The 14233-nt window shown below is 37.3% G+C and overlaps 3 protein-coding genes across 3 annotated transcripts in view; 2 read left to right on the forward strand and 1 right to left on the reverse strand.

Annotated features, from left to right (window-relative positions):
* Positions 1 to 146: 146 nt before the first annotated feature.
* On the reverse strand, positions 147 to 4517 carry LOC106127695 (sodium/potassium-transporting ATPase subunit beta-2). Its single transcript, XM_013325896.1, has 6 exons — positions 4457 to 4517; positions 3606 to 3822; positions 1846 to 2100; positions 1405 to 1697; positions 817 to 985; positions 147 to 561 (listed from the first exon to the last, which is right to left on the reverse strand). The coding sequence occupies exons 2-6, from the start codon at positions 3763 to 3765 to the stop codon at positions 458 to 460; spliced, it is 981 nt and encodes a 326-aa protein (XP_013181350.1). The 5' UTR covers positions 3766 to 3822; positions 4457 to 4517; the 3' UTR covers positions 147 to 457.
* Positions 4518 to 6828: 2311 nt separating this feature from the next.
* Positions 6829 to 7866, forward strand: LOC106127698 (glutenin, high molecular weight subunit PW212). The gene is made up of 2 exons (XM_013325900.1): positions 6829 to 6879; positions 7096 to 7866. Exons 1-2 carry the CDS (start codon positions 6850 to 6852, stop codon positions 7831 to 7833), a joined length of 768 nt encoding a protein of 255 aa, XP_013181354.1. The 5' UTR covers positions 6829 to 6849; the 3' UTR covers positions 7834 to 7866.
* A 1019-nt stretch (positions 7867 to 8885) lies between these two features.
* Positions 8886 to 14233, forward strand: part of nrv3 (sodium/potassium-transporting ATPase subunit nervana 3) — a 6568-nt gene continuing 1220 nt past the window's right edge. Inside the window, exons 1-5 of the mRNA XM_013325539.1 lie at positions 8886 to 9065; positions 13067 to 13207; positions 13333 to 13452; positions 13595 to 13788; positions 13980 to 14069. Of these exons, the coding sequence (XP_013180993.1) occupies positions 8933 to 9065; positions 13067 to 13207; positions 13333 to 13452; positions 13595 to 13788; positions 13980 to 14069 (678 nt within the window). The 5' untranslated portion in view covers positions 8886 to 8932. The remainder of the gene's footprint in view (positions 9066 to 13066; positions 13208 to 13332; positions 13453 to 13594; positions 13789 to 13979; positions 14070 to 14233) is intronic.

Genomic DNA, 14233 nt, shown 5'->3' on the forward strand with positions numbered 1-14233 from the left:
ACGTTTTAGTGAGGCTAGTGTTGCGCCGATTTTCTTACTTTAAGTAGTTACACAAAACAAATTAAGAAAAGATCTTACATTAGAAGGGAATAATAAAAAATAAATACACAGTATAATTTTTTCAAACAAAGCTTTAATAAATTAAATTAAAAATCTTCTAGTTTACAATCAAAGGTACACAACAGATTTAAATTAACTATGAATTTTGATATTTTATCTGTTATGTAGTCAATGTCTTTAAAATGAAAATTATCAGACAAATTTTCTTTTATAAACTAACAAAATTAATGTCATAGTTTAAACATAACCAACGTTTTAATGTTAACTTCAAAAGATTGATGCCGTCTTTCTAGTGTTCAAATTCTAATTGCGGCAGAAACACTGCGGTCTGTATTGTTTTAGTTTTTCCCCGTGTAAGTCTATCCTTATTGTGACATTATCGCTTCGTACTGAGAGGTTACTCGACCATAATTTCGATATGCACAGAGCCCATGCCCTCGTGCCGGTCGTACACGATGTTGTGTGCCCAGGCGCGGCACTCGATGTTTATCAACATGCCAGCTGGAACATAAGTTACATGTTAGGAGTAAAACCCTGGAATCGAAGACTTAGTGGACCGTAGACTTAGTGCGCATAGCGGGAAGACGTTGGATGAAGGTACTGGAAGGGGGCATTCTGGAAGAGGGCTTAACACCTTAAAAAGTGTCAAGGCATGATCAGATATTACGTGTGTTAATAAAAATTATCGCTTCGAAAGCTTGGGAAAGGATACATAATCATTTATAGTAAATTAATAATTATACTATAATACTTTACTTTTCGGCCTCTGTAGATGTACAGCGACTAAGGGGCTCAGATATCCCTCCTGGTTCGTGTATGGGAAGTAGTATCCGGGGAAGCCTCGGTATGGCAAGTATTGTATGGGCCCAATGTTCTCACGGTCCGCCGGGTTCTCGCCCTGGCATGACACCCACACCATGTTCAACTGAAAACAAATACGAAAATTCTTTGATATGGCCATGGCATGCTTGGGTGTGGGTTGGTTTAGGTTACTAAGTTCTTATTTTAGCCAAAATATGGCAAAACTTTAAAATCTGTTTAGCATCTAATATTGACGCGCAGCTGTTCTAAAAGCTGTAGCTTTTGGTATGAAAAAGCTAAACATTTTTATGACCTAATTTCCTTCTTTTTCACTTTATAGTTTCCAGGTCAAACTTGTACCTACTCGTATGTCAGTTTATATTGAAGAGAAATGTGAAATTAGAATATTTAGGTCTTTTATTTCAATATAACAGCACATTCTATAGATTCATAGTTACAAAATAAACATGATCTTCGGTCATTTCAAAATGTGGCTAAAGTTAATAATAAAGGAATAAAAAGACGACTAAAAGTGAAACTTACATAATTCTTATCGTAGGCAGTCATATTCTTGATGTGTTGCTTCAAGTCCTGGGGCATGGCTTCGGGGAGAGCGTCCGAGCTGTTGTAGAAGACAGGGCGCCAGCCGAAGATCTTGTTTAGCTTGAGGAATACGCATGGTGTGGACTTGTGGTAGGCGAAGCCGTTCTCCTCGACGCAAGGCCCCCACGCGCTCATGTCCACATCGCACACCTTGCCTGCTGGCGCTGGCAGCTTAAAGTCACAGTTGTGGATGTTCTGGCCCGCGCCCGCCTTGTTGCCGTCGCGTTTGTACACTACATAAATAAACGAGGAATACAATTATCAAAAGCTTTAATTGTGATAGAACCAGTAGAAAGGTAGGAATTTGAACCGGTTTGCCAAATGTTCCATCACTTGACAATTCTATATAGATAATCTGAATTGAGCTATGATTTTAGTTACCTTTTAAGAATTCAGACAACTCCTTGACCCAGAACTGGTAGCTGCCGGGGTCATTACCCTTGTACCAGATGACGCTGCTGGCGACCTCAGGCGGCGTAGGACGGAAGCCGAGGCCGGGGTTAGTGCCAATGATACTTTGCTCCAGCTGCCACTTAGGCTGGCGCGCGTCTAGCAGCTGAAGGAATGTCCACATACAGATCGCTACCAGGATCGCGAGTGCGGCATAGAAGATGAAGTAGAACAAAGATATTTTTGCTGGAAAAATCGAAACTTAGAATTATTTAAATGGTTACTTTAACTTAATTATTACTTTTCTTGCCTTACATTGAATATTAAATTAATATATAATACCTTCGTATAAAGTAGTTCATTTAGTATCAGATTATCCTAGAGATTGTTGTAAAAAAAAGCTAGTCGTGTGTTTATTCAAATGCCTCATTCTTGAAGGCAAGAAAAGAAAGTATGTTAGAATTCCATAATGATTGATGAATTCTTTTGTTTCTTAACAAATATTGTGATCCCTGTATGCAATGTTGGATCAGCAAACTAGTATCTGGTGAGGTGAGTCCGGCGATGGCGGCGGTGTGTGGCGGCGCGGACCAGCGCGGGCAGGATGTACCAATGAGCTCATTGCGACAATTCGCGCCGGCTCGTCTTCCGGCCGCGCTCGCCTTGCCACGCTTGTGACGTGTCATCTCTAACTGAGTATGGGAATCAACTCACGACAGACAACGGAAATTTTCTTGCAGACTTATGTTACATTTTTATGGTAATATGAGATTAGTTAATATGTGAGTCTCCTGTTTTTCACCAATTTACGTTATGTCTATCAAGACTAAGGACAATAAAAAGAAAAACGTCCAACGTATGCATTCAAATAAAGCTCAGGCGTGAATTACTAAGTGACTTCCACATGATCCTTCTGTCCTGAGGAACTAAGGGAGGACCCAAAATTCCACATTAACAAAAGTATTGTCAATGCCATACTTAAATAAAGTTAAATAAACTATCATGTTTCAATCATTATCACAGCTGGTCATTCTGGCGTTTTATAAAATTAGAACCATAAAAACTGTTATTTTGCGTCTCACAAAAGATTTTTTTTAATTTAATTTTTAAGGACTATTCTACAGTACATAGTTATATGTAGTACATACTTATAATATGTAGTAGAATTGTCAGGTCATGAAGTGATTTCAGTAATACGCAGTACGCTCAGCAGCAGATATGAATAGGAGGCAAGTAGTACAATGGAATACTGAGCCGCGCCTCGCCTTACTCCATTCACCAGATTACACCGCCTCATACAACAACAAATGGGTTCATTATGATTTTTTTTTATTTTATAATTATTGCAACTATGGTTTTCACAATATATACACTTGGCTTACATACAAGTTTGGCAGGGTTTCACGAACACGTCTTTTAACCCAAGAAAGACGTAATTTTAAAATTTACTCCCAAATTATCGTACTACGGAGGCCTAATTTTAGGCTTCTCTCCTTTCCCACTCTTTTCTTATAAGGAAAAGACGGGAAGGAGAAGTTGATTTGATGGAGGTCGGGACGCATAGTAAGGGAAAATATTATTTTTTTTGTCCGTCTCCACCTTCGTCGATTAAAGGTAGGCAACGCATCTGCAATTGTGGATTTCTACGGACAGCGATCACTTCGCCATTTCGACGAATTCAGGTGGACGCTAGTTCGTTTGCCTCCTCTTAATGTGAAAAAAAGATGATCAGTAATAAAGAATTTACTTACACCAGCTGGATGCGGTGCGGCCACAGAACTGCCTGGTCTTTGGGTTCCAGATGAACCGCTTTGCCTTTTGACCTGCGGTCATCGGTGGCTCCTTCTCTCTATAGTACATGTTAAACCGCTCCAAGCTCGTCAGATCTGAAGGTCGTTTCTTCACCGTCATCTTGCTTATGATATCCTAGTACTTTGAAATGAAATTTCAGTTTGTGATTTGTGGTACCTGCAAGAAATACAATGTGTTTTTGTGCGTAAATTTAAGAATCTTTGCCTACAGTAATCAAAATAGTTACAAATGTTTTGACTTAAACAGGCGCTATAGTGCGTAGAATAAAAACGCAAAACTTTATTCTAAAGTTCTCAAATCTGTAAATCGATTTTCTCAACACATTATTACCTTTTCAATCAAACATTGATAAGAACAAAAATCCTTAAACTTAAGTGACAGGAACAATAAATTATGTGTTTGAAAGCCTTCCGGTACTACGTTTTTTTATTAAGATTTATCACATCGAAAAGGCAGCTAAACCAAAGAGAAGCATCCTTCATCAATCTTTATTTTGTCAGGTAATATTTCTTTGTGTCAATATATTTATTTAATTTTTATTTATTTGATTTTTTTATTTATTTTGTTTGTATAACTTGAAGCAATAACTAGTTCATACTTGATATCTGATTGTACGAAGCAACCTAATTGTACATCCAATTTTCTAGTCTATTAACCATAGTAATATACTATTTTAAAAAAATTTAAGAAATTTGCCAATAATTTTGAGATCTAGACATCGTGAGATCGTGGTAATTTTAGGTATATGACATGAATGACAGATTATATATTTGAGATGCTGTGTACATACCTGTCACGTTTGTGTCTTGTTTGGGCGAGAGGAGCGGCCCGGGACTGAGGCGCGCGTAGACTGCGCCCGCGCACCACCGCTGTCCTGCTTCAGACACACCGCCAGGATAATAGGACAGCGGTGTACAAAAATGAAGTAGTCAATTGAATTTAGATAAACAAATGGTCGATAACTATCGCTATTTTAAAAAGTAAGTTAGAGTTGTAATTGCTAGACTTTTATAGGAAAAAGTCCAAAATATTGATGACGAGACGATGATAAATATATTTACATTAGATGGAACTTAAACTGTCTCATTTTATTTTAAGTCAATAACTAGTGTACTAATTTCAATAAAACGTTTTAAAAATACCTATTAAATAATAGTGTTTCATAGTTTAGTAGTGCATAGTGTCGTCCACTCGCCCCCTCACGGCACTGCACTGGCAGTAATTCGTCACCTTGCGTATCTCGTGCCCTTGTTTATTAGCCAGTGATTTCAAAGAATTCGCGTCAAGTTAACTTTTACCAATGAACTTCTAATTTGACAAGTACAGTGGTACATAGATAACTCTTCCCTATTCTTATTATCAATACCTTTATAAACCTCGATTGGTATAAGTTACATTAAATACCTAATTACTTATAACATTGAACGTTCAACAATTCTTACAACCAACAATCCCACATGTTGGTTTTAATAAAAGCCGAACGATTTTGCTGGAAACATAACAAATATTTGAGACAAGAGCTGATAACTTTTTACTTGTAAACATTTAATCTTAGCATATCCACCCTATATTATAGAGAAGTCGTGATAGTAAGAGCGTACGGTGTGGAGGTCAGCACTCGCGGGAGGACGGCACGGCAACAACGACTTGCTTCCGCCGCACTAATCACTGCCGCGCCGCCCGCCGCCGCCCGCGCGTCCTCACTGACCACACTTTGTTGCTTTACCGTACCCGTTCCCACTGACGAAACACTATGCAAACATTTTTGCTTTTGTAAAATTATTTCGGAAGTGGAAAGTCACGGTCACTATATCATAAGACATCATTTTAGTTTGGTAAAGTTTAACTAGCATTCTGCCTGGAAGAACATGTAGGCGGACGGAGTAGCAGTCGACAGCCAGAAGTAATCAGGACTACAGATTTTATTTGCTATATAAACAAACTTAGTTTTTTATATTATAAACATACAGTAATTAGAAGATGTAAGACGATAGTATTAGACGAAAAGTTTCCTTAATGAAATTGGCTATCGATGAGTAAACATTGCCGAAGAATAAGTTGATTAGAACAAAGTTAATTAAGACAAAGGAAGAGAAATGTTTTCTACAAATAAAAGCTTATGTAGCCAACATTTTCTATGTAATTTTGTCTTGCTCACACATTTAGTTCATTAGATTGTAAGATATTATAATTAATCACTTAAATCAAAGGCCAATCATTTACTTTGCGTGTAAACTTCCTCGTAAAACATTACAATCAGCACTCTCCGCGCATTAGTCACGCGACCGAATGAAAGAAATTAATAATTATCTTTTAAATCAAAAATCGCTTACGAATTGTGCCAGTATAATTCTTCCTGGAACGCATCGCAACGGGACCAAGTTAATAAATTGCGTATCGAGATGGCCCTTGATAACTTTTGCTGAAAAACGACGAAGACGAAAAGGCGCGAGTTCGTCACGTCAATCAAACGGTGCTTGCACAGCGTAAGCGATAACTAAGCGATGTCGAAGCGAAGCGATCTGTTCTTTTAAGGATTTTATTACTTTTACAATATTGTATGATGAAATACATATAAGATATGAAGAACATACGCACATCCTCTTCTACACAATTCCGTCTTCTCTGTAAACAATATATTTAATTAAAAACATTAAATTAAACAGCATCGCATCGCGATCGCTTCGTGTTAGTGTGTTGCAGGTGTAGTGAGCTGCCGGCGCAAGGCGTGAGTTGCGAGTCGCGGCCTCCTCCATCATCGCTCGACCGTGAAATGTGCGACGTACGCGCACAGGGCTACAAACTCATTCTAAATTAAATATTTCATTCTAGACAGATTTTCTGGATTCCAACTAAAATACCTTAATAAATCTCTACTTATGAAAAATTCAAAGTAAAAAGAAGCGGGGAATTTATTTTTATTATATTATTTATATATAGGTACATATATCTCATTCGCAATAAATGCAAAATACAAAACTGATAATTTGACTGAATGAGTATAAACAAAATGAAAACAGTAAAAAATTTCAGAAGCAAAAATTTGTATTCCTCTTATTGAGCTTATAATATTTTTTGACAGCCCTGATTATTATGACGACTGAAAGAAGCCCGGTACGGTATATAAAGATGTCCTTGAAGGGCTTTTCAACAATCGATCGAAGAGCTTTGCCCACGCACAACATGGAGGTCTACTACAGGATTGCCTTACTCGTAAGTATTATTTCTATCAGAATTTTTTTTATGTTTGTGGTTATCCTTGCTAGACATCAAACAGATTTCACTAAAAAAAACGGTTTTCAATTATATGCTTTTCCATATAGTATCAAATTTTTACAAATATTACTCGTTTTTTACAAATTTGGACACAGAAAATAGTTAGTTTTATGTTTTATGTTCATTGCAGAATATTCTATGTTTTTTTTTCAGGTTGCTTTGTACGCCGTTGCTTGTGGCGCTAATATGCCAACAACAAAAGAAGTCAGAACGGGCTCCTTACTCTTTCCGGAGAAAATCATAGGCGGAGTCATCGAGATGGTGCACAGCCACAAGAGCAAGCCGACCACGCAAGCTCCTTACACGCAGCCACCTGCCTACCCTCAACAGTACCCGCAGCAGTACCCACAGTATCAGCAGTGGAACGGACAGGGAAATGGCCAGGGGAATTACCAAAACCCTGGTTACTCGCAGTACCAAGGACAATATCAAGGCCAGACACAGTATTTCGCACCGCAAAACGGTTACCAAGGTTACCAAAATAGCGGCAGTTACTCCAGTCCTTCGAGTCAGACATATCCTGTGAATCAGGGTTTCAGCAACTCTCAAGGCCAGAATCAAAACCAATATCAGCCAAACTACCAACAGCCCACCGGGAACTATCAACCAACTCAGCAGTTCCAATCTCAACAAGGATCTGGACAATACCAGGGACAGTCTGGGTACTACGGACAGAATGGTGGTCAATCAACGCAAGGTTCCCAAACACCCAGCGCTGGGCAGAGTGGCGTTGGTGGGCAAGGTACCCAAGCTTCAGGAGGCAGTCAGTTGAGTGGCAGCAGTCCGGGCCCCACCTGCGTGTGTCAGGCGTGGACGAAGCCACAACATGATGAATTAAAAGACGGTCTCCAGCCGCAGAAGATGGAAAAAATTCAACAATCTAATGAATAAAAGATTATTTTCGATTTGCAAAATAATGCGTCTATTAGACCATATTCTATTAATGTTAATTTATTGTACTTATTAAATATTTTAAATATTTGAAATATTTTATTTTAATTGAACCTTTCTTCTTTCTAAATTCTTAGTTCATATGAAAATCACATTGAAAAGAGCTCGAGTCTGTAAATATGTATTTGCGAAATTGATATTGCACAACCTATAGTAATTTTTATTATTTATAATTAACTTTTTTCATTAAAAATGTACAATTTCAAAATTATTTATAACGAAAAATGATACTGCGTACAATATTGGGAAACGCATTTGTTCAAAAGTAGACATAAGATGTAGAATAACGTTTAGTTAGTAGAATAGTAGTATTATAAAATGTCGAATTTGATTCCTTTCTTGTCGAGTGCTCTGAAATCACTTCAATGTTTTTTTGCTAATCTTAAATGGCAGGTGTTCCTTTTCTTGCTATTTTAAAATAACAGGATTTTCATAGGGAAAATGAGGGATACTTACTCACAATAAAAATCACTATAGTATTGTATTATACATAAGTTAGAAATTGATTTATAATATTACAGTAATTAATTTTGAATTCTTTTGTTTCTTCTGCAATAAATATTACAAAAGTGTAGAGTTGTTTTTTTACACAGACGTCTTTGGTATTAATGTTCTATCATCATATAAAATTTTCATAAAATCAATTCCTTCCTAGACTTAAATCAGGCACATTGACCAGACACTGCTTTACCAAGTTATTTCAAGATTTGCTGAACGAGAAGTACCCTTATTACAATGACATAGAGCTGATAGATAGCAGCTTATATTGTTGTAAACCCTTTAGCATCCAGTATGCTGTGACCCTCTTTTGTAACATAACTCCGCAAGGAGCGCGCTGCGCAGGGGGTCTAGGCGGCTGGATTTCAGGAACTAGGTCTGAAGCGTGCGCGCGCATTCTTACGTAATCGTTACGTAAGGGGTGCGCGAGGGTTGCAGAGGGCTGCGGGGCCGGCGGCGCGGTGCGAGAGGGGCGGACGTCGCACGGGGGCTAAAGCGCTCACAATCGATTCCCATCCGCAGTCCGGCTCGGCGTTCGAACATGGCAGACAAGACGAAGGTTGCTGAACAATACTACGCCCCGCCGCCGGACCTAGGCAAATGGGAGGCCTTCAGGATCTTCCTATGGAACTCGGAGACGGGGCAGGTCCTCGGCCGCACGGGGTCCAGTTGGGGTAAGTCTCATTCATCTCTTTGTTGCACCGCGCCCGTTGCGGTTTTGGAGGGAAAATCGATGACAGACGACTGCAAGGAAATCAATAACTTACGTTCTATTTTTATATAAACGATTTCACTACAATTTTTTTACCTTTCAAATACTTTTTTGCACAGAAAATTCGGTAACCCGTGGACCAATTACGTAACCCTGAAGACCTCAAATTCTATGGTTAAATATTCACATATATTTAAACACTTTTAAATGTCTTTGATGCCCATAATACAATATTACACGGAATATTATAAACGTATCAGAATCAATGTTATCTAAGTATGACGGTTAGAAATATAAACAATTCGAGATGTACTCCTTTTTATTTTTATTAATAATAAAAATCGTGTGGTTAAGTATGTAAATTGTATTTGATAAGAACATTTTTTTCTCCTATAACTGAACGTTTGTTATATTTTTACAGAATAATCACTGGCACATAAGAGCACCCTACAATACATAGATAAAAAAATTATACTTAAAATAAACAAAGTAAAAGTCTGAGATAGTAGTTAAGAAAGTTATACCTTATTGTAAGGTGCAAAGGTTGAAAGTTGCGCTGCAATTTTTTATGCATAATCCAGTGTAGGCAACACAGAAGTCAGGTTTCAGCTCCGTCTTTGTTAGTTACGTAAGCGCAAAAGCGCCTTAAAAATCATATGACTTCAATGATTTATAATAATCTACAATTCTGTGTTCATAAGTAATCATTTAAAAATGGAATAATCAATTACATTTCAAACATTTTTATTTCTTTTTTCACGTAAAATTATTTTTTTCACTGACTAACTATTACAAAAGAGTATCAGCTGTGTTGAATAGTTAACTAAAACAATAAAATGAATAGAACCGTGAGCAGATGAACTACAATACGTATGCATTAACACAACGAATAGCTAAACAATAACTCAATCACTGCCAGTACGTCAATTTATTAAAAAAATACATATATGTAACAAAAATTTTTGACAACTTTCGTAATATTTCCCGCCTTAAAACCTTCCGCCATCTTGGATTCCATGATGAATCAATAACCGAGGATTTTTTTTTGTTAAAACATTTGCACACAATGTGTTAAAATTAAAATGATCTGCTTATCATTATCACGTAATAATTTGGCGGTTAATTATTGCAATATGGCAATACTTATAAGAGGTGTGGGAGGGGGGGACAAGGGCGGGGTCTGCGGCGGCCAGTACGGGCTGCGCGCGCCGCGTCCTTCCGCGATCGATCCAAGGACGTCCTCCACTGTTCCATATTTTCACATCCACTCTCTTACAAAGTACTGAATATATCCTAGAAGTCACTACGCATCTTAATCAGATTAAAGTCAGATAAACGAAGACTTGGGTTGTTCACGTATTGGTTACCCGATACTGACTACAGCAATAGGAGTATGCTTGTATTTAAAATATACAATTTTTAATTTCGAATGACAAAATAATTATGCTATAGCTAAACTAATTCATTCCAATAAAGTAAAAAGTCTGAATGAAAATGGTCATCAGCATTGCAAGGGTTAACTGACCGCGATAAGGCAGCATCCTGCATTCATCGGACTGAAGCTATCTCTTCACATTACAATGTCATTGCTAATTATATAGCAACTAGCTGTTGCCCGTGACTCCGTCCGCGCGGAATCAAAAAAAAAACTAATACTCTATGTGTTCTTCCAGATTATGTTCTACATCCATGTCAAATTTCAGCGAGATCCAAGCTGCCATTGTAGTGATAACTTCTAACATCCATCCATCCAAATATTCGCATTTATAAGTAAGAAAGTAAGATTGAATAGATAGAAAACATTTAAACAAATATTGAACATACTTTTTGAAATTACCAGCTCGAAATTTTGATATTTAAGTCATAAAACTCAAAGTGAGAAGAGAACCGAATCTCCGAGAAGAGAAAATCCGAATTGGCTTATTTTGTCCTTTAAATTTTTATCTAAAAGTGTGCATATCGCTAGAGTATTTCGCTAACGCGTTTTATTCTACGATAATAGTTACTATCTAGCGTAACATAAAACTTTACACCTTTTTACAATCTGTCCCATTTCACCACAAATCGTTATGCGTCATCGGATTTCCACTTCATTTATATTTAGCGAGGGGGGTTACACTGAAGGGGGGTACAACGCGCATGCTCGCTTGCACCCGGGGTTTGCAGCGCGCACTCGCCATGACCTATTCCATACCAACCCCGACTATTTCGTATGCATTTCAAAATGAAGCTGACCTCAATTTACTTATTTGAATTTTATCATTGTCTACATCTAGAACTCATTACGTGATTTCGAACGATTTTGTTGAAAACATAATGACTTTTTAATGTTCTTTGTTTGAATTTTACTTTTTAATTTTTTTTCAAATCGATTTTTTGCAAAGTTTAAAATACACATCTTTTATATTATAAATAGAGTGTGTCTATCAAATTATGATCATCCAACACTTATATATAGTAAACAGTAACTTACTATAATATTTTACTTTGGGAATATAAGTTAGAATTAGGTCTTTGAACACATGAATGATATTCCAGTGCTATACTTTGTTCCACTCGTTCCAAAAATGGCCGTCACAAGAACGTGTCAGTTCGCGCGCCAACACTAATATAGATAATTAAAACGAAACTAGGGCGATAAAAATTGGCCTAGGTCATGTCACAATATTGTGCTAAAATTATTTTATCTTAAATTTAATACAACGTGCTTTTAACGCGTAACCGTTAAAGATTCTGTTTACTTATTTTGATTTCTTTGATTTATACATCGGCATTTTTGCATAGTCGCATTTCATGTAAGAGAAAACATTTTGTGTGTCTACAAATGCATTTGTCCACATTAATTGAACGAATGAAAATTGACACGATTCAATCAAGACAGTGTAATCTAGACTTAGTGCACTTTGTAACAAATGCAACATAAATGACCTAGAAAGAGCAAGAAATATTACGACGCCTCTAGAAGTGAAGAACTGGTGGTTATTATACAAAAACATCACCCTTCTTTATAACCCTAAAAGCTATCGGTTATTATGAAGATAAGATACACGAGTTTGTGTTTACTACTTTCTGCTTATATTATGTTCATTTATTACTAAATATCTGTCGCCAGCTATTCCGTCCGCAAGGTATTAAAAAAAAATTAAGTAGCCTATGTGTTCTTCCAGACTATGTTCTACATCTGTGCTGAATTTCAGCGCGATCATCTATTACACCATCTAAACATTGGCATTTATAATATTAGTCTGACTAGTAAAATTATAAACTTATGACTTAACTTGATTTGATTTAATTCACCAAACCGAATTTATTGGACATTGTAACTCTGGAAGTTGCAAATGTTATCTGCGACAATGATGCACAAAACGGGGTCAATATTCGAACAGTAGTTTGTCGGTAACTGACGGAGCCACTTACGACCAATTATTACAAAGACGTCTATTACGAGCTACGGAATGTAAACAATTGCCTTAGGCTTTAAAGTTTATTTTAGATCAGTTTCAGACATAAAATAGAATCAAATAAATGTAACACTCCTTTACCAATCCAAAAGGCAAAAAATGTGACAATACTTGGTCAATTGGACAATAACTCGTTTACCTCACAACGTATTGTTAACTAAAAGTGGGACGTTTTGTTAGTAAGCATTCTCTTGTTCATATTTAGGTTGATCTGAGAACTTGTATGGATGCAAGAAATATGTAAATACATACTCATGGATAATTTCATTACCATAATTACAGGTGTTGCCAGTGCAAATACTTAAAATAGGTTTAACAACAACTTACTGTAATAATCAGAAAAGTATACAGAATGTATTATAGAATCTGAGAGAAATATGAACAAGAATATAGCTTAATAACTACGCAATAGCCTAAATATATTGCGCCGCTGGAACTTATAGGAATAACATAAGGAACTATAAAGTTAATAGTTTATTTATCTGTTCATATTTTGTTACAGCAAAGATTCTTCTATTCTATCTCATCTTCTATGCGATCCTCGTGGGATTCTTCGCGGCCATGCTGGCCATCTTCTACCAGACCCTGGACTCAAAGATGCCCAAGTGGCAGATGGATGGTTCGCTGATCGGCAGTAATCCAGGTAATTGACAAACATTTGTAATAATTTGAATTTATTTATTACTTTAACAGAGTTCATGACAGATGTAGAAGCAATATTATTAATAAGTTTTCTCTCGCTCCAGTTTTACTATATTCGTTTTGCAGGTCTGGGCTTCAGACCGATGCCCGACTCAGCCAACGTGGAGAGCACGCTCATCTACTACAGGGCCAACGACAAGGGTTCCGTGCTCAAGTGGGCTACCGTCATCGATGAGTTCCTTGATCGTAAGACGTAGTTCCTATCATTGATCTCATGTAACAAAATCCAAATTATGCAGGTCACATAACAAAGACAATAATTATCAATAAATAAGAAATAAAACGTACTTATTTTTAACAGTAGTTATAAACAAAATGAATTTCTCAGAGTACCGCAAGAAGGGCAGTGGTGGTGGTGAGGCGTCTGGGGCGGAGAACCGCGTGCCTTGCTCGCCCTCGACCGGCGCGTTGGGCGAGAAGCAGGTGTGCGACGTACCCGTCGACAAGTTCAACCCCTGCACCTCCGCCAACCAGTACAACTACGAGCAGGCCGGTCCCTGCGTCTTCCTCAAGCTCAATAAGGTAAATTAACTTATGCGGAAACATCTGCCTTTTGAACCATGCAGAAATGCGTTAATATTGTGAATCGGTGATTATGAACATGATTTAGGGTTTAATTTACAAACACAATTTTTTTATAGGCAACTTCTTACTGGCGATGAATTCATCCTTAAATCAAAACCAAATTAATACTAACGTCAATTGTCCTCCAGATCTTCAACTGGACCCCTCAGCCGTACAACACCACCGAGGATCTTCCCACGAACATGCCGGAGGATCTCAAGCATCACATCAAGACCATGGTATATCGATAAAGATGCAAATAATATAAGTACAATTTTTTCAGCACAGGAATCAATGGAATACGTAATATGTGGAAATAGGGGACATTTACTACATATACTATAGCACTAAGACGAAAGAGACCTGGCTCCTATAATACGGGTCTAGAACCTAGTTTAGGAAT

The sequence above is a fragment of the Papilio xuthus genome, unplaced genomic scaffold, assembly GCF_000836235.2.
Source record: "Papilio xuthus unplaced genomic scaffold, Pxut_1.1 DF824655.1, whole genome shotgun sequence".
In the NCBI taxonomy this organism is placed as follows: Eukaryota; Metazoa; Arthropoda; class Insecta; order Lepidoptera; family Papilionidae; genus Papilio; species Papilio xuthus.

Excerpts from the sequence above, each read along its gene's own strand:
- LOC106127695 (XM_013325896.1), bottom strand. The coding sequence starts at position 3,765 with ATGACGGTGAAGAAACGACCTTCAGATCTGACGAGCTTGGAGCGGTTT. Across the intron at positions 1,698-1,845 it reads GTTGTCTGAATTCTTAAAAG|TGTACAAACGCGACGGCAAC; the intron begins GTAACTAAAATC and ends TTATTTATGTAG. Across the intron at positions 562-816 it reads ACATCTACAGAGGCCGAAAA|CTGGCATGTTGATAAACATC; the intron begins GTAAAGTATTAT and ends CTTATGTTCCAG.
- LOC106127698 (XM_013325900.1), top strand. The coding sequence starts at position 6,850 with ATGGAGGTCTACTACAGGATTGCCTTACTC. Across the intron at positions 6,880-7,095 it reads ACTACAGGATTGCCTTACTC|GTTGCTTTGTACGCCGTTGC; the intron begins GTAAGTATTATT and ends TTTTTTTTTCAG.